At 32.2% G+C, this 15,306-nt stretch overlaps 1 protein-coding gene across 1 annotated transcript; it reads left to right on the plus strand.

The window, feature by feature from the left end:
- Window positions 1–3,609: 3,609 nt before the first annotated feature.
- LOC132731472 (uncharacterized) lies at window positions 3,610–4,969 on the plus strand. The gene is made up of 2 exons (XM_060717665.1): window positions 3,610–3,793; window positions 4,156–4,969. The coding sequence occupies exons 1-2, from the start codon at window positions 3,776–3,778 to the stop codon at window positions 4,840–4,842; spliced, it is 705 nt and encodes a 234-aa protein (XP_060573648.1). The 5' UTR covers window positions 3,610–3,775; the 3' UTR covers window positions 4,843–4,969.
- The last annotated feature ends 10,337 nt before the right edge of the window (window positions 4,970–15,306 follow it).

Below are 15,306 nucleotides of genomic sequence, written 5' to 3' on the forward strand. Positions count from 1 at the left end.
CTGACGAACTAATTGCATAAGGCGCTTAGATTTTGTTGTTTTCTTGTTTATGACTACAACTAATAAAGCCTCATTATCTATGCGCAATATAACTTTCCTATGTTGCCACTGTCTCCCCCATAAACATAATGCAAGCATAACAGGGACCATTTCTAAAAAGGTGATGTCTTTCATAATCTCGTCACACTGCCATGCTTTTGCCACTGAAAACATGACCATTCTGTACCGAAAAAAACCCAACCACAACCCATTTTGAGGACCCTGCACTGTCAGTAAATAACTGCAAAATACTTCTATCTAACAATACGTCATCTGCAATATAACTAACACCATTGAATGAATAAAAAACATGTGAGTCACACAGTTAAATCAAGTCTGACTGCTTCTGAAATTCGAAGCCTATGAAAAGGCTGTTTAACATTGACCATAACATCATAGCATCTACTCAAAAATGCCCTACTTTAAAGTATAGCTTGACTGCAAAAAGACATTTACCTACTAATGACTGAACATTTTTAGAGTAACTTTCTTTCTCAGTAGAACCTATTTAATAGCTTCACGCAACTTATCCACTTTATGCAATTCTTTTGATCATATCACACGAATCAAGCTCAAGCCCTAAAAATATCAACTAAGTGCAAGGACCCACTGATTTCTCTTCGGCAATAGGAACACCCAGCAAATAACATACTGACAAAAATGAACTAAGGTTATAATACAATTGTTTGTGTTACCCGCTCCAGCAAAGATAAAGTCATCCAAATAATGGTTTAATGTATCTTTTTGTGAAACATATTCGACAAGCCATTGTAAGAAGGTAGACAGTTCTTAAATAACGCGCAAGAAATTTTGCACCCCATGGGTAAAAATTGATCTATATAAATATTCCCTTCATTGCCCTTTAAACCTAATAAACAGAAATCTTCTGGACAAATAGGCAGAAGTCTAAAGGCTGACTTCATATCGCGCTTAACTGTAGCAAGATTACTAGTATCACTGATACCACCATCCGGAAAAGAAAGATGAGTAATAAGTCGCCAGGAATAATCTGACTTTGGCACCAGTCCAAGCGGCGAATTTCTTAAATTACTCAACAGTGAAACCTTAAACTGGCCAGCAAATCTATCAGCTATAACCTCATTATTGATTTTGCTTTAATACTTGTGTGAATTTAAGCTTGCAGATTTTAAATTTCGGGCGACAACCGAAACTCACTGCCCAGTAAGACCAAGGCAAAAACCTCTTAAAAAACATCCATAATGATTAATATTTCCGCGCCCTGCCTATTCGGGTAAACTTGTAAATAAATAATACATAAATATACAAACATTAATGAAAGTAGTGCAATTTTCTATACTTGGCGCAACATGAGGCAATGTTGTTGGAACGCTACTGCTATTCCCAACTAAATTAAAATTACCATTTTCCATTGGTGTTTCTTCTGCAGATGCAACTGTTGAAATGACTCGCTTCTGACTGCGTGCCTGTCGTTATTGTCACAGATTCATTCATGATCCTAGTACTACCCGTTCTTCTCGCCGCCACCGCCTCCGATAAACATAAAGGGGTGCATGTAGACCACCTTGATGTACGCTTTGTCTTTCCCATGTTCCGTTAATATAATTTAAATCAATGAAATAATAAATCAAATTACAAACTCACGTGATTAACAGATTAAATATTTATTTTATCTCTTTCAAATTGTGCCGTTAAATATTATGGATGTAAGGATGTAAATGCCTTATTTACTTAAAAATCTATTGAAGCCCTGTAATAAAGATTATCGCCCAAATAACAAACTTGTTTCACATAGATAATTTACTTTATAAAATCAAATGTAATTACGAGATAAATATGCACTATGTCATGGCAAAATAATCCCGGTGTAAAGTATCGAACTCCAATAATGCACAGCTATCGATTGACGATAGCAGTAAGTATCACCCTTTTCAGGAAAGTAAATGTTAAGTAACTTGAAATGTAAAAACAGCATCTGAATCATTTAAAAGTGGTAGTTGATATATTACAAAAGTATAAAGAACGATATGTTGCATAGGAAATTGCTGGCCCTATTTCAATTACATGTCACAGTTTATAATACATAAAAGTAATTTATTGGACAATGATTTTTCATACTAGTTTATATAAACGATGACTCCTTTCTTCTTAAGAAGTTCATTAGACAATGATTTTACATAAAGTGCCATGGGTAATGTCCCTACCAAATAAGATAAAAAGGCCTTATTTCTTCTCAACGTTTGTACGTACATACCGATCAACCATATCAGAGGATGGTCCCGATCAAGGGCCATAACTTAGTCAAATTTAAGTCTGATCTATGGACCTTAGATAGTATCGATTTTCAATTTTGAAGTGAATGCATTCAATAGATTTAAGATTAACTTCGCATGTACAACTTAATTCTGGAATATTCTAAGGTAAGAAAGTATATTTATCTATAGTGTTATCTGATTGGTTCATTATCACGTGCACACAACATAGTAACTCGTGGCCACGCAATTGTAACCCGCACTCACGACGTAACTATCTTGTGCGCACAACTAAGTAACTCGTGACCACGACATGTTATCTCATGTGAACTACCTAATTATCCCGTTACAACGACTTAGTAACTCGTTGCCACAATATAGTATCCCGTGCGCACCATTTAATTAGCCAGTTCCCACGACTGCAAAACTTGTGACCACGACATATCATATTTCATTCGCACCACTTAATTATCTCGTTTATGGACTTCGTTACTCGTGGCGACAAAATATCTCGCACCACTTAATCATCTCGAACGGACGACTTAAAAACTCGTGTGGCTATGACAGAGTATCTCATGCGCACGACTTTATTATCTCGTGCGCATGATTTATTAATTCGTGGCCATGACAGAGTGCCTCGTGTGCATGCCTGTATTATTTCGTGCGCACGACTAAGTTACTCGTGGCCACGACATGGTATCTCGTGTGTACCACTTAATTATCTCGTTCCTGTGACTTAGTATCTCGTGACAACAAAAAAATTACTTGTACGTACCACCTAATTATCTTAGCGAACGACTTAATAACTTGTTGCCAAAATATAATATCTCTTGTGCAGGATATAAATGATCACACTCACATCATTTGTATTAACTCGTATAATCGAAGGGCTATTTTCGTTTTAAAAAATTGACGTCGTAATTTGACAATCTTATTCAGCAACAACACTTAAATAGGAATTGTTTTTTACACAATCTTTGTTCACATCAAAAGCTTGTTAAACACGCTGAATAGCACAATACAATAGATACGTTGATGTGTAAGCGAAATATATTTACACATAAGTATAACTGAAATTTCAACTAACTATACTTGTGACATTCCTACTTCGTCAGGTAGGCGGAAACTATTGATCGCGTTACGGAACAAAAAACGTTCTTTATCACATCTTCCTCATTTGAGGACACCTAACACTTTTTGTCGTGTTATTTGTAATCAACGGATCAAAATCTACCGAATCCGAAAACAAGCCAGTGTTTTACTCGACTTTATAATTTATAACTTTTATAACTGTGTACAAAAATGTTATATTCTTGCTGTGAAATCTTAATATATGTACTAGTATGCAAACGCGCACAGCACAAATGTATTAATAAAGTTATTTTTATAAAACAGTGCGTGAACCACGTATGAATTATTTTATTTTCTTTCTGGACTAGATTGTATGCCTGACAATTAGAAGTAAAACGGAAAACATCTCTACGGACACAAAATAAAAAGTTACAATGGAGCTGCCATCATCGGTAAACTTTACTGTCTGTTGATAATTTTGCTTAATTTTTTCTACTTCTCAGATAAAATATAATTTCGTACAAGTATTGTTTCAACTATTGTAAAACAATTTTTTAAGTTAGATTTGAATGTATTATCATTTCAAAATTGATTGAACGTCGTATATTTATATCATTTTTTTTAATCAAAGTGTATCAAATTTCAAAATTATCACAGTAATCATTTGTCATTTCAGTAATGTTCAATATATTTTCTTAAAATAAAAGCAATGGAACTATAACAAATTTATTAAGCGACGAAAGCCACACAAATTTCATAATATGAATTTTGAACTAATTAATTTGAAATTATATTTCAATTAACGCTACAACAGAGCAGTGATATAACTAGAGAGCATGAACACTACCTGAGGCATATATTGTTTTTGGAACAAGCTACGTCCATCGTATTGAAGGCCATAATAAAAAGAGAAAAGAAAAAATGCGGAAAAGACATTGGAATTTTGCTAAATGAGCCAAGATATACATTTAAAACACATTACAAAACAGAGTATCTTCAATTATTTCAAGAAGATGTCAATGACGACATTGATACGTGGGACACTCTTCAATTATGTGCTGTTTTATTAGCTCTATTTAAATCTGACCTAACTGGTCCTGAAGTTAAAGCCATTCAGTGTATATATGATCAGAGGAAAGATATTGAACGTTTCGTAGAATGTGCCTCCCTTACATACAATACCTACAAGGAGAAACAACATTTATTGATAGAACATTTGCACGGGTTGATGAAGCTTATAGATGTCAAATCTGATTATAATTGTACACGTATGATGGTTTCATTTAAAACAAAATCATTGCAATTGAGCGAAACACAGATAGGCAAACTAACACAGACAAATGATTTTAAAACTCATCTTAAAATTGCAAAGGAAGTATTCGTTTCAGAGAATGATATGATTGTCGAAGACAATGATCGAAGGGGTGAGATAAATGGTACGTATTCGTGTTTTGTGTTGTTTTTATTTGACTTGTCAGTCATTATTCGTATCCGGACTTAATTTTTTTGCATCAACTTATAACTGATGAAACTCCTCTTTTTTCATGAGTGCACTATATATACATATATACAGGAACCACTGACTCGATATTGTAAAGTTAAGCTTCAACATCAAAATAAACATGGCATATCTTATTTCTTTTATCATTCACATGTTGATTCATTTAATAAAATCTTACACTTTTGTCAAGACTTTGTCTTAGCTACCGCTAAGTGGACTTCCTTGAAGGAAATTGTTCATTAATTTCCACGAGCATTGATCGCCGTCACTTTTTCTCCAAAAAGAGACACTTTTGAAGAATAAAGTAATGAAGGAATTTAATCTAAACTTCATAATGATGGAGACCAGTAAAGATGCAGTGTCTATCAACCAAACTTCTACCTTGCTTTAATATTATCCCATTTAATTTTGTTCAAAATGCATGGTTTTATATCCATGAAATCTTAGATGGATTAGAAAGAGATAGTACAGCGTAGAAGAACCATAATGATGCATTACTCAGTTACTAATCATAGTATTGTCTTTATTGAAGGTATTTTATTCAAACTTTACACAGTAAAAATGCCAGTGAACCATAATTATATTTGGCTTATATCTATTTTTTAATAATCTTCCTTAATGAAACATCCTGCCTGTCCAGAAAATTACTTTTTAACTGTCATGGGAAACTTGTTCGTTTGGTCTTACGGTGCACCAACACAGTTTAGGTAATTTGACACCGAAACAGGAAAGCTGATTTTGGCTAACCTCCCCTGGCTAAATCTTTAAAACAACACATTGAGTAAAAAACCACCTGCTCCAGCTAAGTGATGCATAGACTCAATTTATGCAATTGATTTAAGTCGCCACTTACAAACACGCAGTAATAAACGGTCACCGTGAATGTAATTCTGATACATTTACTGTAGGAGACAACCCCTCAGGAATAAAGGGTGTCATTTGAATCTCGTTAAAACATTACACAGTTACAGACAATTGTAAAATAAAGTGCAGTGTCAGAAAACAATACTTCAGTGTTTTTTTAATGTTCTCCCTTTATGATTATTTAAAGAATGTTGTTTTTTAGAATGACTTGATATGTATTGGTGGAATTAAATAAAAAAAATTACATGGTTGTAGATATTAATAAGAGGAAGTATATTGTATTACAACCATAATTATACTTTGCTTAATTTTCCAATAATCTCCTTTTATGATACGTAAAATGGTTTCACAACGTCATGCTCCGATATTGCGTTATAATTTGTCATTTCGTATGCAAACAACCTCTCAGCAACCACTATCTTTAATTTTATGCATAAGGTTTTCATATCTGTTAGTGAGGGGATTTTTTACTTCTTTTTTTTATTATTCTGTCAAGGGTAATGTGAGGAGGATAACAGTGATCAATTATCACTACATTCGTTTCGTCCTCTTCCACGAAGGACCTTTTTTCGTGGTCAAAATTTTCCAAAGCAAATTTAGTGTTTGTTGAACGTTAAGATAATGAGTTTGAAATGTGTTTGTAAGATGTGTACATACAGTTCTGACTTCTTCCGTCCGTCATTCCAATATATTTAATCTGGAAACTTTCTTCGCAAGATAATTTTCAGCGAAATATATTGCTTATTATAAATTATTAAATTCAAATGTATAATATACTGTACACCACAGGCAACCAAGTATTTATCAAGAGACTTCAAGATAAAAATGTCTACAAAATGGATTCGGCTGTTCTTACATGTAATCTCAATTTTCCGGCTCATAAAAAGATCATTTGGCTGAAAAATTCCAAGCCGGTCGACACAACAGATAATTTGATGTTCTTTGCAACACTGAAACTTTTCGCAGTTAATTCAGCAAACAATTGCTTATTATAAGATTATTAATGTCAATGTATATTACTTCACACAGCAACAAGTGATCTTATCAAAGTTAAGATAAAGTTCTCAAAAGATTCGTGTTTAATGAATTAATTCCCGCGTCATAAAAATCATTGGACATGAAAATTCAACGGTACACATACAATAATTTGAATTTCCTTTAGAACAACTAGTACAAATTGTAGATGAATCACACGATTGTATACGGGCATTACGTTCATTGCATAATCACAACGTCAGCTGATCTTACTGTTATAGGTAAATCTTTTGTCTTCGTGAGTCCGCCCGTAAGCAAAATTGTTTGAAATGATAAGAAGGAATTGTAAAATATACAAATTAATATAAGCTAGATCCTTTAACAAAATCAAAAACGACAGCATTTAAAATGTTGAAAAGCTCAGCTTGAGTGAGCCTGTTCATTGTCGGTACTGAAAATTTGAAGCGACCTGTCCACGCCCTCTCTTCGCAGAAATGTATACCATTATGAGACGATGGTCAGAGCAAATGTTAACATCGTTGCCAATAACCCAAAAATAATACTGTTTTTGAGTGCAGCATCACAATATGGTGTTTTTGTTCTTTATTTTTTATGCCACTCAAACCTTTAATTTCAAGTATGCAACAATGGTGAAATTATGTTCCACACGTTTAATGAGTCAACTATTTTTTCTGGCGATTATTGTCACAATCTTTTGGTTGTTATGTTAAATTGTGATATTTTGGAATACAATAAGTTTGAGATGACACATCTAATTAGCATTATCATGCTGTTTCTGTAGTCATATGAAATTTAATGATAAATACGATTGTAAATGTCATTTTCATAATTTTTCATGTAATTAATTATCACGTTGTCCAAAACAATTTTTACATGATCTGATAGAAGGCTAGAATCTGGATTAAAAGAATTGTAATTGCAATAAGAAAAATGATTAAATTATCAAACTGATTAAAATAGTGTATGCAAGTAACTTATAACCTCCGGAATAAGTTTGCAAATCCGGAATTTTGCAAACTAAACTACTCTTTAAAATTAAAAAAAAAACAATACAAAAAGTTAAATTTGGACGATAATTGACCGTTTATACACAGACAGCACAAAAATTGAGCGATGGGCAAACCTTCAAAGTTTGGCATTCCATGTTTTTTTCTCTATTTTCCAATTGGGTTTTCTTGTCTCATGGGACCTCCAGTTGGATTAAAACCCCATTTCATAAAATGGTTTTAAAATCTGTGGGAGAAAAATTGATATAATATAATATCATATTTTTATTTGTTCAGTCTACCGAACAAATATCCTACACAGAAAATCTTGAACATAATTTTTATCATCTTTATTATGTTTTGTCAAATGAATAAAATGTCAATTTTTATATTTTCATTGAATGTAACATTTTCTTTTGATCGTTTGAAATGTTCTTTCGAAAAGCAATTTTGATTCAATGTATTATACAGGAACTGTTATGTATGATTTTTACCGATTTTTTTTCTTCGTGCGAATGAACGAATATCTTATACAGGAATTCTTTGACCGGATTTTTTATCGTATCTTTTTTGTTTGGTCAACCAAACAAACTGAATAAATATCTTACACAGGAATTCTAGGACAAGATTTTTATGATTTAAGCTCACCTGAGCCAGCTCAAGATGAGCTTTCAGAATCGTTGAATTTCTGTCGTCCGTCATCCGTCCGCATTTGTTCGTTAATACTCTGGCGGTCACATTTTTGCCTCAGTCATTATCAAACTTTGTTAGGATGTTGAACTTATACAGGAATACTTGAACGGGATTTTTATGCTCCCGCCATGTAATGGCCGGGGCATATAGTGTTACCCTGCTCCGTCATTCCCGTCCTTCCGTCATTCTGGCATTCCGTCATCATCAGTTTCCGTTCATTATCTTAAGAACGGTTGCACACATTCAACTCAAATTGGACAAATGGATATGTCATGAGAAAATACAGGCCAAGTTCGAATTTGGTTATGGTTCGATGATTTTTGGCAGAGTTATGCCCCCTTTACATTGAAAATAATATGAAATTTTCAGTTTCCGTTCATTATCTCCCAAACGATACAACACATTCAATTCAAACTTGACATATTGATATGTCATGAGAAAATACAGGTCAAGTTTGAATTTGGTCATGGTTTGATGATTTTTTAGCAGAGTTATGCCCCTTTTACTTTGAAAATAATATGAAATTTTCAGTTTCCGTTCATTATCTCCCCAACAGTACAACACATTCAACTCAACTTGACATATGGATACGTCAAAGGAATGCGCAGGTCAAGTTCAAATTTGGTCATGGTTCAATAATTTTTGGCAGAGTTATGCCCCTTTCACTTTGAAAATAATATGAAATTTTCAGTTTCCGTTTATTATCTCCACAACAGTACAACACATTCAAACACCCTTATGATATGTTGCCTGCTTTTGAAATTTGTCTTTTGACGTCTTATCTGTGATACGCAGGCTTCATAACCTCAGATCCCCTTTCAAAATTCCATTTTATTTAGTTTCGCCCATTGTTTTCTCGTTTAGGGCACACGCATTTTTTTACTTGGGGACCATATGCCACTTTTCATGGAATGGCACTAACGTGTCACATTGAAGGTTCCATGATAACCGCCATATGAACACATCTGCGGATGTTTCAAAATTCTAAATTTTACCAGTTCATGTTAAATGTTGAATTCTGCTTAAGCCGGTGCTAGGGGGCGTGGACGGTAACTTGCACTTTCCAGTACCGTCCATGAACAGGCTCAATCAAACCGAGCCTGCAACATTTTCAATTTTGCCGTGTTGGGCTTTCTTTAGGGATTCTGTATTTATCTATTTCAACTCAAATTTGACATATGGATATGTTTTTGGAATGCCCAGGCCAAGGTCGAATTTGGTCATGGTTCAATGACTTTTGGCAGCGTAATGCCCCTTTCACTTTTAAAATAATATGAAATATACAGTTTCTGTTCATTATCTACCCAACAGTGTTACATATTCAACTCAAATTTGACATATGGATATGTCAAAGGAATGGGCAGGTCAAGTTGGAATTTGGTCATGGTTTGATGATTTTTTGGCAGAGTTATGTCCCTTTCAATTTGAAAATAATATAGAAACATCTAAGGAATAAGCAGCTTAAGTTTGAATTTGGTCGTGGTTCAATGATTTTGGACAAACTTATCTTTCATGAATGTTGGAAAAATTTTGAACTTTCAGTTTCAGCACTCATACGTTTGTGTAAATGTATGTAGCCATTATTTTGGCTACAAATATGCAATATGCTATTTTTAAAAGGTTAAGACTGAATAATTTCAGTGCCTTGAACATTGTATGAAAATGGTTTGTGTTAACATTGAAAAGATTTAAGGGCTTTGAACTTAAAATGAAAAAAAAATGTACAAACTAAATATTATAACATCTGAAATTTTGGCTGCATGCGGGGGCATCCGTGGCATGATGACACTTTTCTAGTTTAACTTTTTCTTTAAAATTTTTTATGTTTTCATTGATCAGGGACCAACATTTGTGTCATATATAGATTGATTCAACATAACTTTTATATATCATGAAATGTTCTTTTGTACAAAAGTTTCGATCGATCGAACAAAATGTAAGTATTTTTAAGTATTGCTAAAAAATGTTGTTTGTGTTTGTCTGTGTGCGTGTGTGTGTGCGTGTGTGTGTGTGTGTGTGTGTGTTTTTATTCAGTTATGCAATTTTATTTTTTTAAAAAATACATAGTTTCCTTAGTCACGCATATCACAAATGTGCAACAACGGGGGTGCTCGAAAGAATGTTTACCTATGTGTGCATTTAAGGTATTAGCACCCTAATGCATTACCTCCGCTTTGAAGAGTATTCAAATAAGCTAGAATTACTGTTAACTACATTGAAAATGAGGGCCATGGGTTCAATCCCCAGAAGGGTCAACTTTTTTTTTCTTTCTTTTTTTCTTTTAACATTATTTATGTATCTCTCATGTCCCGTATGGAAAGAAAAAAGTGTTTAATTTTGAATTTTTAATTTATATAGGTATTTATTGGCTAAATTATGCTAAATCTAGTAATAAATATGGTACCTGATATTTTCAAAGTGTAATATAATCAAAACTAGACGGTAAAAGTATTTCATATTTTACAAGATCAACCAATATACTTTTTTAAAAATTTAGGGAAACTTTGAAAACAGGCACTCATTTGGGTAAATTTTAAGATTTTTTTGAATTAGGCTCCCTAAGTAGAAAAATGGTCAGACATGTGGTAAAAATGGGTGGGGTAGGGTAACATTTTTAGACAGATTTCATAAATTTTAAGTAGAAACCATAATTTTGCTTATGTTGATTGTTAGCTGAATGGTACTTTTTGTTTCTTACCAAAAATTAATGAGAAAACATTTTCATTAGAATGTTATTGCAGATTATTTAAAGGTTCCTCATTTCTAAAAAAAGGGCCTTCATAACATCCTAGCTTGAGTTCAGAAAAGTGGCCATAACTTGATTTCCGTACGATAAACTTTGTTTAAATTTTGCATACAGGTGTACTTTAAGGTATACATCTGACCTATGATGTCAATTCTTTAGTTTTTGATAGTGCCCATTAGGGTCCTAATACCTTAAATTAAACAAGAACGTATCATGGTAATGCAATAAGTAAATTATTTCGTTTTAAAAAGTTTGAAACCGAATATTAAGTCATAGAACAGTTAAAAAGTTTAAACATCCTGTCAGATTTGTTAAACAAAAATATATGGATGAAATCTCCCAATATGTTATCGTAATAATATGCTGTAATGGAGTATGTTTCCGGTAACGCAGTATTGGGGGATTTCTCCCATTCTAAATAGGGGAGATTTCTCCCATTTCTTTTAAGTGTTAGTTGCGCCGATAACAGGGTTGCAAATTTCTTTAAATATGTTCCTTAAATACTTATGAATACATTTTAAGTGTATAATAGTTCATACATGTGAAAATATTTAGGAAATTTATTTCATGAACATGGGGTTTATATCTAACTGGAGGTCCTATGGGAAACGTACAACCCAATAGAATAATAGAAAAAAAACCAATGGGGCAACACACTTTGAAGGCTTGTCCATCGCTTAATGTTTGTGCTACTGTGTAACCTTTGTTTAAACGGCCTATGTCGTCAATTACATCAAAATTACTGTTTGATTTAATTTTTTGTATCGAATTTATATAAAAAGGGTGAGTTTGTGAAAGTTCCGGATTTGCAAACTCATTCCGAATGCTGTTATATACAATATTGGAAAGAATTTAAAATTGACTTCAAAATAGTTTTCTCAAATGTATGTTCATTTTACAACAGATAAAAAGTTGATAATGGTCGTTAATTTGCCAGTCAAATTAGAAGTTTTAGAGAGGAAAAACATTAAGATGGGGTGTAAAGTGAATATGCATACTAGCAAACCTGTTTGGCGACACAATGGGAAAGTATTACATTCGTCTGATAAATACAGTATACTGCAAAATGGAAAACTACACACTCTAACGGTTACTGACGCAACATTTCAAGATAAGGGTGATTACTCAGCTGACTTTGGAAAAGTATATACCAAAACTACAGTTGAAGTTCAAAGTAATTATTATGTCATCATAATACATATAAGAGTGTTTTGTAGAAATAAAATATTTTTGATATTAATTTAGTAATACGTGAATCTGCAAAAATGTTGAAAGCAATTGTAAGTTTGTTTCATTTTCATATTGTCATCTTTATTACTTTATATATTCATCAAGTCTTTTTCATAACCTTGTGTTTTTATTACAAACTTCTGTTTTGTTTCATTTAGAAATAAACGACTGTAAATGTAAAGAGATTAGATGATGATACATTTTTTTCATTGCCTTTTCATTTTTATGTAGATAAACTCTTTATTGTAAAACATGTTTCAGGTTATACAGACCTATCACACAAAAAACAATTAATAGACAATTTGTACAGAAATTGGGTTAGAGCGACTCTAGCACTGAAATACCTTAAAATAGGTTTAGAAGCATTTTCCGACAGTGCTGTAAAGAAACATTCCTATGATATTATGGCAACACTTGGGAACAAATGCAATGCTTGTACAGAAAAAAGTCTTCTTCCTCACACAGAAAACCAATGTCCACGCCAAAAGAAAAGACAATGCCTTTGTTTCAAGAATCAGAAACAAATACCGAGACAATTGTGTCCGAATGGAGGATTTTGTGGCAAAGTTTATGATCGAATCGTTTTAGATCATCGCTTCCAAGATCCATTATTGTCGAATACGGATGTTCAGAAGTGGGGCAGTGATCCTTGGAGTGTTGCTACTTGCTTCATAAATACTACTGGCTACAAAGACAAACAATCGGCCAAAGAAGTTGATTGTACTGGTCTACTTAGTTTGTGTATAAACAACATTTTTATAGAAACAATGCTTGGAAAAGTTACCATTGATGGCACGTCAGATGCGTTTGCTAAGGTAAATAGAACGAATGAAGTAATAATAAAATTATTATAAATGTATATTTATCATTTTTAAGTAAATTGCATAGAAAAAACTGCTTATTTACAACAATTTACATTCTTAAGTGAACAAGGGGCTGAGGATTTGTTGCATTCAATTACACACAAATTTTGTTCAACGGACGAAACATGAATCAAATAGTATTGTCTTGTTTTTTTTGTTTTTTTTTTAAATTTAATTGTTCTATACAAATATAGGTCAAGGGCCATATTATGTCTTACCTTGTAGAAAAGTTTCATGAGTGCAGTAAGACATTATAATAAGCATTCAAAAGTTTTAACAACTTTGTATTTAAATTCAATTAAACATTTTGATAAACCTTATTTAGGATATGTTAACATCATGTTTCCGCTTAATATACACATAGCTGTGGATAGCTTTAGTTGTGAATTAGAATTAATTAATTAATACGATATTTACAGAATAATAGCAAATGATATGTGAATAAAGCGTGTTATTGTTATAGGCACGCGAAGCACGAAACGATATTCTTCACAATCCAAACTATGAGTTGTCCGAAAATCAACTACACAAGTACATACAGCTTTTCAAAGATGTACTAGAAATAAGGGACATACATGGAAATACACCTTTGAAAGGGGAACCTGGTGTTAAAGATGCTTTATATTTACTGAATAAGGTAAGTAAACAAATGTTATAGCTAGAAAAAGGGTTTGAAAAGGAAAAGTTATTATTGACTGCATTTCTTCACAAATGAATTGTAGTTAATGGGTCGTTTGTTTTGTTTGTTTATTTGTAAAGATAAATACTATTATATCTTTATATAGTGAGCTTTATATGATTTTATCTTACACAAAATTGATACAGACACACTTTTTTCCTTTTTTGTTTAAGAAAACGAGTTAAAATCGTATAACTTCAATACTTCCTTTGATATGTAAATATTGTTTTAGCATAGGCAGAATTGAGCTTTTGGTGGCCTTCGTAATATTTTTACAGTTACTCAAAAATATAAACCCTTAAAATCAGATGACGATGATAATGTTTAAGTTATACAGAATCCTAAATAATCGTTTTCTTTGGCGCATTAAAGGGCAATTTAACCTAAAAGATGATAACTATCTTTATTTCGCGGTTTCATTCATTTTGTTGTCATCTTTCTAAAAAAATTCTCAAAGTCATGTTTTGCGGTTTGCATTTAAGTAAAAGTAAAGTTCAGCGCATTGCGTTTAAGTAATAAGAAATAGATAAAGTATGGTTATTCAAATGAACGTCTAAAATCTACTTGGTTAACATTGACAAATATTTCATACCCAACGCTATTATATTTAGGTCAAATACTTATCTAATCCATTATGACATCATTATAAAAACGCTTAGATTCTCTTTTTACAAATTATATTAAAATTCATTTCTTAATCAAATGTGCTCTTAAGAGGAAAAAGTTACACCATACCGTTTAAAAGTATATGATATACCGTTTATAAAGTATTTTCAACTTTAATTCAGACATGTTAATATTCTAATTATCAGTGTTTTATTGACACGATGGAAGTTTCATTTGTTTTATATTATATATTTGAATTATATCGGATCATTCGGCACATATTCAAAAGAATTGACACTTCATTGAAGAGTAGTGCAAACAATAAATGACTGTTTCCAGCTTTGTTAAAGTTAAAGTTAAGTAAACCGAAATATTATCTTCTGTTGATTTGTTTTCAAATAAAAGCTTCTAAACTCATCTTTTTGACTGATGATCTAATAATGTTTACACCATGTATTACATTTATTTTACATTGGATAATTAAATATGACAAGATTTCATCAAGTGCAGAACTGATTTGCATTTAAATGATAAAAGTATAATTAGCAATTATTATTATTAATCTAACCAAACAAAATAGTATTTTTTATGATGAAGTGAATTAATGAATTTAAAGTATATAAGTAAGAAAAAAAAATACTTTTTTATTTCGATTTTCATCATACAGATGAATACATTACAGCTCTGTAATGCTATGGAAATGGCCTATCATGTCTGAAATTATATTATTTGTTAGTGAAACTAAACTTGAGTTGGCCTTGGGGTATGTGAAGCATGTGTGGGACGGATTATATAACATTT

Source organism: Ruditapes philippinarum, unplaced genomic scaffold (genome assembly GCF_026571515.1).
Source record: "Ruditapes philippinarum isolate M1 unplaced genomic scaffold, ASM2657151v2 ctg13934_1_1_1_1, whole genome shotgun sequence".
NCBI lineage: Eukaryota > Metazoa > Mollusca > Bivalvia > Venerida > Veneridae > Ruditapes > Ruditapes philippinarum.